At 40.1% G+C, this 16,431-nt stretch overlaps 1 protein-coding gene across 1 annotated transcript; it reads left to right on the top strand.

Annotated features, from left to right (window-relative positions):
- The first annotated feature begins 477 nt into the window (after positions 1–477).
- On the top strand, positions 478–13,508 carry LOC110943259 (calphotin-like). The gene is made up of 3 exons (XM_022185009.1): positions 478–625; positions 7,652–8,161; positions 12,505–13,508. The coding sequence occupies exons 1-3, from the start codon at positions 478–480 to the stop codon at positions 13,506–13,508; spliced, it is 1,662 nt and encodes a 553-aa protein (XP_022040701.1).
- Positions 13,509–16,431: the final 2,923 nt, after the last annotated feature.

Below are 16,431 nucleotides of genomic sequence, written 5' to 3'. Positions count from 1 at the left end.
GTCGAAATGGCAGACATCATGGCGCAGCATACGGCTGCTGTACTCCCAGACATTATTGCTCAAGTGAACCAAGCCAACAATAACCAGAATGCTCCATGCGACTTCAAAAGTTTCAATTCGGCTAAACCACTCAAGTTCAGTGGTTCTGAAGGGGCAACTAGGCTCCTACAGTGGTTCGAGAGCATTGAGAGTACGTTTTATCACGTTCAGTGTCTTGAAAATCGGAAAGTCGAGTTTGCTTTAAGTGTATTTCAGAAGAGGGCTCTTACATGGTGGAACGGGGTTATGAGAGACCGTGGTGCTGAGGTTGCGTTAGCACAAACTTGGGCTGAGCTTAGAGCTCTTATGATGAGGGAGTTTTGTCCTCGTCATGAATTAGGGGCTTTAGAAAGGGAGTTTGATGATTTAAAACTGGATAGTAGTGAGCACCAGGCATACACTGACAGGTATGAGGAGTTGAGTTTACTTTGCCCTACCATGGTTACCCCACTCGAGAAAGCTATCGAGAGGTGTATTGATGGCTTACCTGACTCTGTTCAAGACATCGTTACTGGTAGTAACCCTATCATAGTTCGTCAGGCAATTGAGTTAGCAGCAACATTGACTGAGTCGCAGGTTCGGAAGGGTAAGTTACACAGGAAGGGCGACAAGGGTAAGAAGCAGTCGTCTGACAAAGGGGATAGCAAGAAAGGTAAAAACAAGAAGGGTAAGGATTCAGGTTCTGCAAAGGGGTCAAGGAAGCGTAAGGCTTCACAAAATTTTGCTGTCACTGCCCAACCGAACTAGGCAGCTCCCAATCAGCCCGCACAGCCTCCACCGAAGAAACGGTATGCGGGAAATGCACCTTTGTGCAACAGATGCAATAGTCACCATCAGCCGCAACTTCCGTGCCGTTTCTGTACTAACTGTGGAAAGTCAGGTCATCTTGCTGAGGTCTGTCGTTTTGCTTAGAATCAGGCAGCCTGTAATCCAGCTCAGCAGGTTGCCCAACCACCTGCTCAACAGCAAGCACAAGCTGCACGACCTCATTTTCCTCCTGGTTCGTGCTATAATTGTGGAGACCTGACTCACTATAGAAACCAGTGTCCAAGGCTGGTTAATGCGAATCCGAATCAAGCTCAGGCTCGTGGGCGAGTCTTAATATGAATGCACAAGAGGCGCAGGCAGACAATGAAGTGGTCAACAGTACGTTCTTTGTTAACAATTAACCTGCTTCTGTTCTTTTTGATTTAGGTGCCGATAAGAGTTTTGTGCCATTGCCTTTTGAGCCATTGCTTCGCGTGTCTAGAACGAAACTAGGAAAGCCTTTGACAGTAGAAGTTGCTAGTGGTGAACTGTTGTTCTTGATTCTGTTCTTCGTAACTGCCAGTTGAACCTTAATAACCATCTTTTTCCCATTGACCTCACGCCTATGCAACTTGGGAGTTTCGACATTATAGTGGGTATGGATTGGTTAGCCAAGCATCACGCAGAGGTAGTTTGTTTCGAGAAGATTGTTCATGTTCCGCTTTCGTCAGGTGAGATCCTACAGGTTCGTGGTGAGAAACCTATTAGTAGCCTCGAGCTCATGTCTTGTTTTCAAGCTCGGAAGTATCTGCGAAAGAACCACGTAGCCTTCTTGGCACATGATGTAGTAGATAAAGGCAAAGGTAAGTCTATTCAGGATATCCCTGTTGTTCGGGATTATCCCGAACTATTTCGTGAAGAGTTACCCGGTTTACCCCCAGCGTGCCAAGTCGAGTTCCGTATTGATCTTGTACCTGGTGCAAATTCTATTGCCAGATCTCCATATCGTCTTGCACCGTCTGAGATGCAAGAGTTGTCTAAACAACTTCAGGAACTTTCAGACAAAGGTTTTATTCGTCCTAGCTTTTCACCTTGGGGTGCTCCCGTTCTTTTTGTCAAGAAGAAGGATGGATCTTTCAGGATGTGTATCGATTATCGTGAGCTTAACAAGCTTACCATCAAGAATCGATATCCCCTACCTCGCATTGATGATCTCTTTGATCAGTTACAGGGTGCGACTTGTTTTTTGAAGATTGACCTTCATTCTGGGTATCATCAGCTTCGTGTTCACGAAGAAGATATTCCCAAGACATCTTTCCGCACTCAATATGGGCATTATGAGTTCACAGTTATGCCATTCGGTTTAATTAATGCTCCTGCAGTTTCAATGGACTTGATGAATAGGGTCTGCAAGCCTTATTTAGATAAGTTCATCATCGTTTTCATTGATGACATCTTGATTTATTCTAAGACGCAAGCTGATCATGAGCAACATCTTCGTCTTACTCTGGAACTCCTAAAGAAAGAGCAACTTTTCGCCAAATTCTCCAAGTGTGAATTTTGGCTTAAGGAAGTTCAATTTTTGGGACATATTGTCAACGAACAAGGTATTCATGTAGATCCCTCCAAGATAAGTGCGATTAAAGATTGGGATATGCCTACTACTCCTACTGAGGTTCGTTCTTTTCTTGGTCTTTCGGGTTATTACCGCCGCTTCATCAAAAACTTCTCGAAGATTGCAGTTCCCCTAACTGCTCTAACTCAGAAGAACAAACCCTTTGAATGGGGAACCAAACAAGAGGAAGCGTTTCAGACCTTGAAGTAGAAACTTTGTGATGCGCCTATTCTAACTTTGCCTGAGGGCAATGAGATTTTGTCATGTATTGTGATGCATCAAATTTGGGTCTTGGCTGTGTTCTGATGCAAAGGAACAAAGTCATAGCATATGCATCAAGGCAGTTGAAGGTACATGAGAAGAACTACACCACTCATGATCTTGAGTTAGGTGCAGTTGTGTTCGCTCTTAAGATCTGGAGACACTATTTGTATGGTACAAAATGTGTGGTTTTCACTAACCACAAAAGTCTTCAGCACATCTTCAATCAGAAAGAACTCAACATGAGGCAACGACGTTGGGTCGAACTTCTAAACGACAATGACTGTGAAATCCGCTACCATCCTGGTAAGGCGAATGTCGTGGCTGACGCTTTGAGTCGCAAGGAACGTGTCAAGCTTCATTGTGTTCGTGTTCAATCTGATATTCAAGCTCGATCTGATATCCAAGCCCGCATTTCTCAGGCTCAGCATACTTGTGTTTCACCAGGTTTGATGGGTAAGGAATTACCCTGTCACATTAAGCCTGATCTTGTACTTAAAGACGATGGGTCATATTATTTCATGGACCGTTTGTGAGTCCCAAGTCAAGATGATCTTCGCACCTTGCTTATGGATGAAGCTCATAAGTCTCGTTATTCTATTCATCCTGGTGCTGACAAGATGTATAAGGATCTTCGTACTTAGTATTGGTGGCCTGGTATGAAGAAAGACATTGCCTTATACGTTTCAAAATGCCTTACTTGTCTTAAGGTTAAGGCTGAACACCAACATCCTTCTGGTTTATTAGAGCAACCAGAGATCCCAGTTTGGAAATGGGAAAACATTGCTATAGATCTTATTACCAAACTTCCGCGCACTAAGAAAGGTCACGATGCCATCTGGGTAGTCGTTGATCGTCTTACAAAGTCAGCGCATTTCTTGCCAATCCGTGAGGATTTGTCTGCCGACATGTGACAACCCTCATAATTACAGGTATCCGTACAATTAATTAATTTTAATTATGTGCTTAATGACTGTGCTTGGTTACAACTGACGGTTTGAATTGCTTTATGAATTATGCATCATACACACATATGCATCATATTGCATACAGGCACTCCACATATTACACACAAACTTTAGTGACATACTTGATGCACAAAGCACAGTTAGCACACTGAGCAGGTAATTCAGAAATATGCTGACAGTGCCAGCACATGGACAGACTATGTTTTAAGGCTAGTATGAGCCAGAGACAGGGTACTGCACTAGTATGGAGTGTAGGGAAGTGAGGACCATAAAACTGCGTCACTAGGTTTTAGTTATAGTGTCGGGAAGTGCCTAAAACACACTTTAAATGAAGAATTCTGCATTCATTAATAAAATTCAGCATTGTAACATACTAGTAAAGTGCATAAATATGGCAGAATGGTCCTGTATGCTTTCCTAAGTGCCGGGAATTAAAAGAGTTGCAAAAATATATATGAAAAACACTTTACGGGCTAATTAAACACTTTAACGAAACAGTATCTAACTGGATAACCGGACATTACCCGGGACACTAAATTTTTGCCAAACACATTGTTTATTTATTTCCTGGCTAGTCATGATCCCCAAACACCCTAACACCCACTAAATATCAAATAACTAACATGTATAAGCATGTACTTGGAAACTAACTTAACCTTTACAACTTAGTTGCAAAATTTTACCCTTAACCCCCCCCCCCAACCGAAATCGGTCCCCAAGGGACCCACAAATCATCCCCCATGCTTCATATCCTCCTACAAGATTTAATTCAATATTTTATGGGATTGTTATCTTGTTTAGGTGAGCAAAATATGTGAGAAAGGACTATAAGTATGGCACTAGCATCACCATCATCACTTCTCATCATCACACCACACTTTCACTCTCCCCACTCCCTCCTCTCGGCTCACTTATGCCGCCCCCATCACCACCATAAGTCCACCATCTTCATCCATTTTTCAAGTCCCATTCAAGCTTACAAGGTGATTCAAGGAAGTTGCAACTTGTGGAGCTTCAAAGGACCTAGTTTCTTGCTTTTTCCTCATCTTCTTCACTAGAATCATCCCTAGCCTTTGTGCTAGTAGTAAGTCCTTGTTACACCCTTGTTCATCTTGTCTTTGTAGCTAAAAGTTGTAGTATGATGGCTATGTTCAAAACATTAAAGACCAAGAACACTAAAAGGGGTTAAACAAGAAACTTGAACATAAAGGTTACATGAAGATGAAATGTTACTAGTAGGATGTAGTTATGAATATGTTTTTTATTTTATGATGATTCTTGATTGTGTGATGTTAATCACCATATGGGTCTTGTTAAATAATATTTAGAAGTATGATTTAACAAGATTAGAAAATGGGTATGTGTTACATAAAATGACCACCTTCTAACTAAATATGAACTTGATAAAAATGATTTTTCATGAATAATCAAACAAGTGAGTTGATGATATTGTAAATCCAAGAGTTACAAAGGATTTTTGTAAATAAACCAAGTTGGAGAAGCGGTTTTTAGAAAATCATGACTATTACAAACACTTACACCATTTTTAGAAATAAGACAAGTATGAGAATATTTTATTTACAAGAAGAGTTCAAAGGGGTTAATTTTTGTAAAAATTACTTACAAGTTGTAAACACTAAATTATTTTATGAGAATGATTTTTAAAGAAATAAATACGCTTCGGAAGGTAACTAAGTCCCCTAAAAGCTTTACCAAGTTACTACGCGTTTTCGAAATATATCAAGTTCATGATTAGTGTGTAACACATATATTTTTGCTCTTGGTAATGTAAAGATTGATTGTTGATGATTGTTGATTGATTTTGAAAAGAAAACGATATGCTTAATAGCATGGACACCTCCATTTTTAGGGGAAACTCTGGCGAAATTTTCTAAAAATTCCAAGACTTAGAAAATATTTTCTAAACAAGTGTTACAAGTATATTCTATAACTTGTGTTTCGAACATAAACTTCGCCATAATTTTTGTATCAAAATACGAATGTCGGAGGTTGATTTTTCTTAACTAAAAGTGGATAAATATATATTTAGAATATATTTTATACTAAAACGCTTGTGTGATTATTTGTTTATTTTGTGAACTAGTTATATTATTTAGGGCAAAATAATGTAACTTAGCAAAATGCCATCACATTTTATAATTCCGGAAATACTTTTACGAATATATTTTGGGTAAATATTATTTGGACACAAAGAATGAAAATATATTATTTTTGGGAAAAGTATATATATTTTGGGAATACATTATTTTCGAAAAATGCGTTAAATATATTTTTTTTCTAAATGGAATTTAAAAATATATTATTTTCGGAACTACCAAAATACATGTATAAATACCCCCAACCTTGGGAAGGAAATGCGCATATAAATTACTTGAAAAGTACGGATACAAAATAGTTGCCTAACTATTATTCCAAAACCCTTAAAACAATACTTAAGTTAAAATAATTATCATTATTTTAACAAGAAGTTAAGACTTGGAATAATAACAAAGTGATGTAACTCAAACCCGTAATATGAAAGCAAGGCACGGCCCGTTCGTCTAATAGACATAGTACGTTGTAGGAGGTTGTGTAGCGGACCAAGTTTGAGTTGACGATACGATTCAAGAGACGCACTACTGTGAGTTCATGTCCCCCTTTTCTCTTAACTATTTTCAGTTTTATACTTCGGGGGTGGAATACATGTTGCAATTACTACAGACATTTTTATACATGGTATGGTTTGCTTAAGGAGGGTTTACTACTTAGATCATGTGAGTGGTGGGTACAACACTTAAGGCCATTAATCCTCGTCGTAGGACCGAGGGACATGAGTGATAGATCTATTTGGGAGTAGCGAGCCCACACCCGTGAGGCCGGGGCGGCCTATAGTGGTGGCTATGTCTTCCAGCCGGAAGCCCGGTACAAATTTGCTAGGTTTGAGTACTTCCTGCACCATTTCACACATACCAGTGGCTTTGCAACCCATTGGTGATCTCTTTTTCCGTATTGCTACATACCAGGGACTTTCATACATACACCGTTTACAAAGGTTTATACATAATCACATACACATGAACTCGCTCAACTTTTTGTTGATTTTTCAAACTACATGTATTTCAGGGAATTGAACGGATCTGGCAGGTGATGCACGTTAAGCTGCGTATTAAATAAAGATGTCATCCAGGGGTATAGGGTTTGGGAGGTGTAACCCTTGCCTGGACGGGTCACATGTCTCCAAACCCCGTTTTATTTAAGGTCTTTTGTTGAGTCCTTTGTGAACTCATTTTGTTTTATGCAAGTCATGGATGTAACTTGATTTGGGTAGTTGTTTCAAGACAATTATGTTTTGGTATTATAAAACTTAATGAATGGATGAACATCTTGTGTTTTATTTTCATATAGCATTGTTATGATTGTTGCTATGGTATTAAGAAGTCACACCAATTAATCCACGCTTCCGCAAATGCCAGGGTGTGACAGCTTGGTATCAGAGCCTCGATCATAGCGAACTGGGATTCCATCTCGAGTCTAGAGTATAATCACTAGGGCTCTCACGAAAACATTTTTACATTGCATACACTAAAAGTCCAGATCCGAGGCACAAACATTATACAAACAAAAGGCCACAATTTCACATTTCAAATTTATATTTCAGTCTTAGAGACTAGAGAAGTTCACCCTTAGAGACTGGGGAGGTTCAGTCTTAGAGACTGGGGGAGTTCAGCCTTAGAGGCTGGGGAGGTTCAGTCTCAGAGACTGGGGGATTCAATCTTAGAGATTGGGGAGGTTTAGTCTTAGAGACTGGGAGTTTGGTCTTAGAGACCAGGGATTTAGACTTAGAGACTGGGAAAGTTGGTCTTAGAGATCAGGGAGTTAGTCTGAGAGGCTAGAGAGCAGTCTAAGAGGCTGGGTGGGATAGTCTGGGGAAGACTAGGACGATTACTTGCATTATTGTGACTTACATGATTATTTGATTATATGTTGATATATGTGCAATTGTCATGATTGTTTGTTACAGACAGCATGTCATCTTTGGATACCGGAGTGTCAGATACGCTTGATCCTATGGCGGTAGTCTCGGACGACGAGATCCTTTCCGAGAGCGAGGTTTACACGTTGGATACCACGAGCACGGATGATGATGATTTTCAACCTTTTGCTTTGCCCGACTTCGGGGATGATGTTCAGCCCGCTGATGGCATTCTAGCTGGGGATCTACCTCTTGCTGAGATCCCTGCCCCCGTTCCACTTGCCGCATTTCCCGTAGAGGATTTGCCACTCCATGTTGTGTCTGATGACAACATCGATCTTTTCGTTGAGGGTCCCCCTGAGGACGACAATGAGGGTGGGGCCCCGATTGCTGATGATGTCATCATTCCTATTATTGAGGCTCCTGTGGAGGAGGCTCCTTCTGATTCACCTGGTCCAGACTCGTTTGAGTCTGTGGCATCCGCTTCCTTGCACGACCGGGGCGTACAGCACTACTCTCCTGACGCTGACTCTGACGTAGCGATGTCAGCTGCACCTGGTTTGTCACACCCGTTCATTAGCGGAAGCGCGCGGTGTGAACTTGATTAGTTTTCATTGCGTACGATATAAGTAAACAACTACATGATTAAAAACATACGATGTTCATCCATTGACATAATAAAAATATTACACATCATAAGTTATTTTAAATTCAAAAACGACATAAGTTATAAGTTTTACAAAAGACGAGTTCAACATAAGTTTAAAACATAAGGCTTTGCATCCTATATCTCATTGAAGATGAGATATATGGACCAAACCCTCCAAAAGGGATGACATCGATGACTTGTAATCCAAAAGCTTCATAGTAAACACCAGCACCCAAGTTCCATTAGTTTCCTGAAATACATGTGAGTTTGAAAACATCAACAAAAGTTGAGCGAGTTCATGTGTTTTGAGTGAGCTCCAATGAAACCTTTAAACATATGAGAGATCTTTTATAACAAACAGGTATGTATAGCGTCTATGAACAGATCATTAATGTTTTGCAAGGACATTAATATGTGTGGCGACATAGGAAGCACTCAACCCTAGCGAATTTCCTCCGGTCCACCCGGTCAGAACAACAAAAGCACTACATGGGCCACACAAGGACCCAAGAGTGGGGCTCGCTACACCCGATAGATCTACCACTTTTGCCCTCGGTCTTATACAAGATTAATGGCACTTAAGAGAGATTACTATTCGCTCACATGATCTAACAGTTCATTCCCTAGCTAAACCATACCATTGAGACATGTATTCCACCCCCGAGAGTTATAAATCCGAAAACAGTTAAGAGAAAAGGGGGACATGAACTCACAGCTTTGCGTTCCTGAGAGAGATATATTCAATCAACGTGTTCCGTAAACGCGAGTCAACCTACAAGGGTTCTAACTCATTAGACACACCGGTCCTTCCTAGACCTTGTACTCGTTGCTCATCTTGAACGTTTATTGTTTTCATTTTGTTTTTGGAACGCTTGCGTATTTTTAGTAATATGTTGGCATTTGTTTCAGGTGTATGCTTTGGTTCAAGACTTTATATTTGTTACACAAATATAAGTGTATGTCTTTATTCGACAAAAGTGTTGAAAATATTTATTTTTAATGTCGAAATACGTTGTCGTATGTATACAACCTTAGTGAGAGAGTACACTTCAACAAGTGTATGTGAGTATATCATCGTATACTAGAGTCTTTTATACATATACATATACCGTATGTATACTTGTATTTGTGTGCTTTAAACGCGTACGTATACCGTATTTATACGGGTAGGTATACCGTATTTATACGCGTAGGGATATCGTATAATACGTGTAGGTATACCGTATTTATAATGTATTTTTATAATATATATTTATAAAAATTATACATGTATTTTACTTTGGGCTTAGCCCACCATTTAGTGTTTTGGGCTTGGTTCATACCTTTAGACATTGGGCCTCAGTCCATGACTTTAAGTTAGTGGGCTTAGTCCATTTTAATATTGTATTTGGGCTTAGCCCATTTTATTTATTAGAGTGGGCTTATTTAGTGTTTATGGAATGGGCCTTTGCCCATGTATTCAAGATGTTAGGCCTAGCCCAATATGAATGTTATTTTAAGCCCATATTAGTTGTTTAGCCCAACTTTTATAACTATACTTAGCGTTATTTTTGCATTAAACTTTCCGGTTTTTCGTTGTCTGTAAAATATATGTTAAGTGTCTAAATACTTTATTTTTAGACTTGTCATAATGCTCGGTTTATATAACTTTTGTTGTCGAGGTTGTTCGTTTCGCCGACGTGGCATAAAGGGTCGTCCGATGCCCGTCATTCGAGCCTTGTCGTCCGATGTTCGCGCCGGAAGTAATGATATTACACAAGTGTGTCTTGAGTGTTTGCGAAGGTTCGCGACTATTGTCATGCTTGCGAATGTTTGGGGAGTTTCGGTTATTTGTAAGTGTATATTTATTGTAAAAAAAAATTGTATGTGTTATTTTAGTACATCTTCCTAGTACTAATACATACACACACTTATACATGTATCATACACCAAATAAGGTATTGGAAATATATATAATTTTTCTCCAAAAATTATATTGATTTTTATACTTTTAGTTTCACCCATTTTATTTAATAAAAACAACTTTTTAGTGTTTAAATAACTCTTGGATGGTTAAATCTTAACCCTTGTCATTAGGGTTTGTCTAATCACGATTATGGTTGTTAATCACAATTAAGATCACTAATCATGATTAACCATGCTAATCACCCCGTTAATCTCTTTTTAATCGCGATTAGATTTTTATAAATTTTTGCCATAGTTTCCCTAAACTATGGCGTTTTTCCCATGTAGTCAAAACATGTTTAAAAATCATTTTTCAATTTCCAAATCATCATTCTACTAATCTCAACAATTTACAACTTTCAAGTAACTAAATACTACCATTTATATCCTTGATTCATGAGCTCTTATATATAATAATTTTCTTAAGAATTTCAAGACTTTTATGTTTTTAAATTCAAGATTTTTAAGTGTGGTTTTATGACTATTTATTAAATCACTTGTTTTATTTAAAAATCACACTTATTAGTTCTTAATCACCATTTGTAGTTCATTAAATCCTTAACTTTTCAAGTTTAAAAACATATATATATTAAGCTCATGAGTTTAAGGGTGATGACCTTTCTTGATTTAAACCTCTAAGTGTTTAAATCACATTTTAGGACTAATCTAACAAGATCATCACTAATCTAGTTCACTACACTAAACAAACAACATGATTATCATAAATCCTAGGTTAAACAACCTACTTTAAACAAAATCAACAAGATCATACAACTCATACAACCCTAAAACATATAATGATCACATAATACAACATATTTAGTAACCTTTTAAGGAGAGATTAAAATTTTTGAGTTTGATTTTCTTTATGTTCAAGATGATCAACTTGTACTTTCTTTAACTACATATCATAATAAGTTTAAAAATGGTAAAAGTTGATCTTACAAATTTGCACAAGCTAAATGTGAAGTTTAAGAAGATGATAAAGCTCCAAAGTGTTCCCTAATGGCCCTCCATACGTGCAAATCCCTTAGATGATCTTGAAATGGCTTAATATGATGTAATAAATGATTTTTAGTGTTAGAAAATGAAGTGGGTGTGGGTGTTAGGGGCTGCCGAAAGTAGAAGGGGAGAAAGAAAGATGTTTGGTGTTCCTAGATTATGATATGATAGAAATGATGAAGTAAGGTGGAGTTATAATGTTGCAAATTTCATACCTTACCTCAAAATCTTATTGCCATACATTTACCATCAAAATTCAACACTAAACAAGTGGGTGGGGACCCACTTGTTGTCGTGAACATGGAAGGGTGGTATAAGATTTTTTTTTTTACGTATATTGTATAAACTAGTTCATGAGATATTTAGACATTTATGTTAATTAGGGAAATTAGTGGTTAATGGTATTTTAGAGTTATAAATAAGGTTTGACTAGTTTATTAGTTTAGCGGGTATAAATTTTGGATGGTAAAAATACCACTAGTTCGCTCACCGGTGCGATATCGGGTGATATACGAAGGTCGTAGTTTAATACCGGAAGCGATGGTTCTATTTTACCATCGATGCTATGGCTTTTATTTAAGGCGCTTATGATGCCAAAATATCGCTAACTAGTTCGCTAGCCTTTTAGTTTAGGAGATTGGATGGTAGAAATATAATTTATTCGCCTATCGGCTCGAGTTTGGACAGTGTGGGAAAGTCGCGGCGTGACACCGGGAGTAAATGTTTCGGGTATCCTATTGATATCCCCAAGCTTATTTATGATGTAAAGTATTATTTACAAGTCCTACGGACATTCGAATGCTAAATTTTAGTGTCGCGGACATTTTATTTTTTTGTTATAATTTGGCGCGGTTCGAACGAATTTTAACGACACGTGTTTTCCGGAAAGTTAAAGTGTTTTAATGATTCAATGCCCCTAATTCGGGATTTTTATTTGTATTCCATCTACCAAGTGCGTCCGTGCCCTTCGTTGCTCGTTCCGACAGTTTTCAGAACTAGCTGGCATGAACAGTGTTCCGGTGAATAGTGTTTTTAACATTTTGCCAAAATATTAGGACATAGTTTGCGGTTTTCTCGCGACATGGCGATTGTGTTAATGTTTCTTTAGCATTTTATTTTTAACCATGTCCTATGATTGCTAGACTTTGTACGATCTAATCATGCAATAATTAAATCGTAACGAGAGAAATTAAACGTTAATCAAGTGTTTAAGTTGTACGGAATTACCATTATTTTTGCCAGTAGTCACATGGTTCACCTCACTAGTTTGAGTTTGATCATGAGTTCGAGGATGAGTTTGATCCAGTTTTTCCTCCTAATTTTGATCCTGATCACGAGATCGAGTTTATTCCTGTTGACCAGCCCTTGGAGGCACCAGTGGCTCCTATTGATCAGTTTCTTGATATACCTGCCGACTTTGATATGGACTTTGCCGACCCTGAACCTATCATGGCACCAGAGCCTGTTGTTGCTCCTGACCCTGTACCGGTGCACGACCCTGTTCTTGTGGATGCACCAGCCCTTGCACCACCTATTGTTGATATTCCCATTGTTACACCACCAGTGGTGGATGTTCCTATTGCTGATGCACCCCTGCCTGATCCCGTGCCAGCATTTGTTGACCGTGCACCTTTCGCCACTCACATCGATCCAAGATATGCCGACACCCGTAAAGGGTGGATCGAGGATGATGATGACTACCCTCCGTTTGTGCTACCAGTCACCCCTCCTGTAGCACCTATTTCCACACCTATTGATGTTCCGTTTTTCCACCCACACATCTCTGATGTCCATCGCACCGACCTTCCTATCACTTTTATCCAGGACATTCCTCTACCTCGTCGTGGGGAGGGTTCGTCGAGACAGCAGCCTGCTTTTGTACCGCCTGTATCATCAGCTGTTCCATTCATGTCTCAGTTTCCTCACACTACACCATCTTTTGTACCTTCGGGCGAGCCGTTTCTGTGGTCTTCGCTCAATGTTATGCCGTTATCAGACCCGTACCACCCTTTTCATGTGGGGTACACGACGGACGACATACTCATCTCCCTACAGCTACAGCAGGACGCACTGAGTCGTCGCGTTCAGGAGTTAGAGAGAGTTCCACGTCCTACTCCGTGTCATTGTCAGTCTCCTTTTTCTACACCACCAGCTCCTCTTCCATTACCCCCTGATTCGGGTGTTCGCTTCCTCACACCTGAGCAGCAGATTGCTTATTTGCTGCGTGTTATTCATGCCCTTGAGGAGGATTGGGTGCACATGCGCAGTTTGCTTTTCTCTCATCGTCCTCCTCCACCGCCATCAGCGTAGCTATATTTTGGTTTAGTGCAGGTAGATTGTTTTGGTGAGAAAGTCGCAATTGGGCTAACACATGAAGACTTTTGGAAGACCACACTTTTGTATATAATTTGTGTAGGCTGACTTGTATTTTTAGGGCTATGTAACCCTATGATCTTATTTTGATGTATGATATACTATGAACTATGTAAAACTATATTGTGGTCACCATTAATGAAAGCTCAATGGCAACGTTCTCACTACATGCTTTATTGAATTATTTGTTTTATATTTTAACATGGGATGTTATGTGTTATGAGGTTGATGGATGTTATTATGTATGCATAATTACTATACTTATTATGATCTGACCAATATGATCATCTTTTAGAAGATGCCTCCACGACGAAACACCCGTCTGCCTAATACTGAGGCGGAACTCCAGGAGCTAATTGCCGCGGCTGTAGCACAGTATGTGGCCTCCCACGTAGAAACAAGCCGGAATACCTCAAATAACAACAACAACAACAACAACCCACCCAGTGGTAATGTTAAGTCGCTTGAGACACATTACGTTACACTTGGGTACTTCTTACACATCCACTAATACTGATTGTTAACAATATTGCCTGTACAGGCTGCACCTACAAACAATTCCTTCACTATAAGCCCCTAAATTTCGACGGCACTGGAGGTGCTGTTGCATTCGTCAGATGGGCAGAAAAGACAGATTCGATTCTAAGAATGAGCAAGTGTGCCCATGAGCAACAAGTTACATACATCTCAGGGCTGTTTCTTGATAGTGCCCTATCATGGTGGAATCTGCAAGTTCAAACATTGGGAGAGGCGGCGACATATGCGTTAACATGGAATGAGCTGAAGGAGCTCATGAGGAAGAAATATTTTTCGTGGGCTGAGATACAAAAGCTAGAAACGGAATTCTGGAACCTAAAGATGGAAGGCCCAAAAATCGTCGAATGTGTTCAAAGGTTTCACGATCTGTCCCATGTGGTGACGTACATGGTCACGCCCGAATTTAAACGCGTGGAGCGTTTCATCTGGGGATTAGCACCCCAGATTATGAGCATGGTAACCACTTCAAAGCCTGCAACGATTACCGAAGCCATTGATCTCAGCGTGACACTTACAGAAGAAGACATTCGGTTGAACAAGTTTTCAGTTTCTGAACCAAAGAAAAAGGAGACACATGTCGAATCCTCAGGAGAAAACAAGAGAAAGTTCTCGAACTTTAAGAAAAGTACCGGCAGTGCCAGTAAGAGGAGAGACACAAACCCGCCAACTGAAGTAAAGACTGGCGGTGAACAAAAAGGGAAAGGATATATGGGCACTCTGCCCAAATGTGATACATGCCAGTACCACCATCTCGGCCAGTGCAGATTGAGGAGATGTGAGGCTTGTGGGAAGGAGGGTCATTCAAAGAATACATGCTGGGTTGGTACTGGTGCTGGCCGTGGTGGCCAAAGGGGTTTTGGTAACAACAACCGTGGGGGTAATGGAAATGGAAACCGCCCACAAGGAGGGAACGACGGAAATGGCAATCGGGGAAATTTTGGAAATCAAGCTGGAGGTGGGAATCGTAACCAAGGCAATGCGCAAGGTGGAAATGGAAATGGGAATGGTCGAGGACCAGGTTGTTTCAACTGTGGAGACATGGGGAATTTTAAAAGGGAATGCCCAAAACTGAATCAAGCGCAAGGCAGAGTCTTCAACATTGGAGCGAGGGAAGCACGCTAGGACCCGAATGTTGTCACTGGTACATTCCCTATAAATCAACGCTTTGCATCTGTTCTATTTGACACTGGTGCCGACTATAGTTTTGTATCGCTAGAATTTAAGAATATGCTTGGGTTAACTACTAGTATGTTAGACATTCCGTACTCAATTGAACTGGCTATTGGAAAGCTAGTGGAAACTAATGAAGTCATCAGAGGATGCGTAATTGAGCTGGGAGAACACGAGTTTACTCTGGATTTACTGCCAGTCGAGTTGGGAAGCTTCGATGTGGTAGTAGGGATCAATTGGCTATCTAGCAACAAAGCCGAAATTGTTTGTCACGAGAAGACCATTCGCATCCCAATGGCGGATGGGGAAACGATTGTAGTACACGGAGAGAAGCGTGATATGCCTCTGAGGATCATTAGCTGCCTAAAAGCTCGAAAGTGTTTGATGAAGGGATGTGTTGCCTTCTTGGCACATATCGTTGATAAAGAAGCCGCTTAGCCCAAGATAGAAGATATTCCAGTCATGAAGGAGTATCCTGAAGTTTTTCCAGAAGACTTGCCAGGATTGCTGCCACAAAGGCAGGTCGAATTTCGCATTGACTTAGTTCCAGGCGCCGCGCCTGTGGCTAAGGTACCTTATCGGCTTGCGCCTTCAGAAATGCAAGAGCTGTCAACGCAACTCCAAGAGCTGTTAGATAAAGGATTCATCAGACCAAGCTTCTCGCCTTGGGGGGCTCCAGTTCTGTTCGTCAAGAAGAAAGATGGTAGTTTTCGCATGTGTATCGACTACCGGGAGCTGAACAAGTTGACTATCAAGAATAGATATCCTTTGCTGAGAATTGATGACTTATTCGATCAATTGCAAGGTTCAAGTTTTTACTCAAAGATCGATCTTCGATCAGGTTATCACCAGTTGAGAATACAAGAGGAAAGTATTCCCAAGACTGCTTTTAGGACTCGTTATGGACATTACGAGTTCCCGGTTATGCCGTTTGGTCTGACAAACGCGCCAGCTGTATTCATGGATTTGATGAACAGAGTCTGCAAGCCGTACCTCGATAAGTTGGTAATTGTATTCATTGATGACATTTTTATCTACTCGAAGACGAAGGACGAGCATGAACAACATTTAAGAGCTATTTTAGAGCTACTTAAAAAGGAGAAGTTGTACGCAAAATTCTCAAAGTGCGAGTTCTGGTTACGCGACGTTCAGT

The sequence above is a fragment of the Helianthus annuus genome, chromosome 5 (genome assembly GCF_002127325.2).
Source record: "Helianthus annuus cultivar XRQ/B chromosome 5, HanXRQr2.0-SUNRISE, whole genome shotgun sequence".
NCBI lineage: Eukaryota > Viridiplantae > Streptophyta > Magnoliopsida > Asterales > Asteraceae > Helianthus > Helianthus annuus.
This window is presented reverse-complemented; position numbering and strand designations above follow the sequence as displayed.

Coding starts and splice junctions, on each gene's coding strand:
- LOC110943259 (XM_022185009.1), top strand. CDS start 478: ATGGTTACCCCACTCGAGAAAGCTATCGAGAGGTGTATTGATGGCTTA. Junction 626..7,651: donor TGAGTCGCAGGTTCGGAAGG/GTAAGTTACACA, acceptor TGTTTGTTACAG/ACAGCATGTCATCTTTGGAT. Junction 8,162..12,504: donor AGCGATGTCAGCTGCACCTG/GTTTGTCACACC, acceptor AGTTTGATCCAG/TTTTTCCTCCTAATTTTGAT.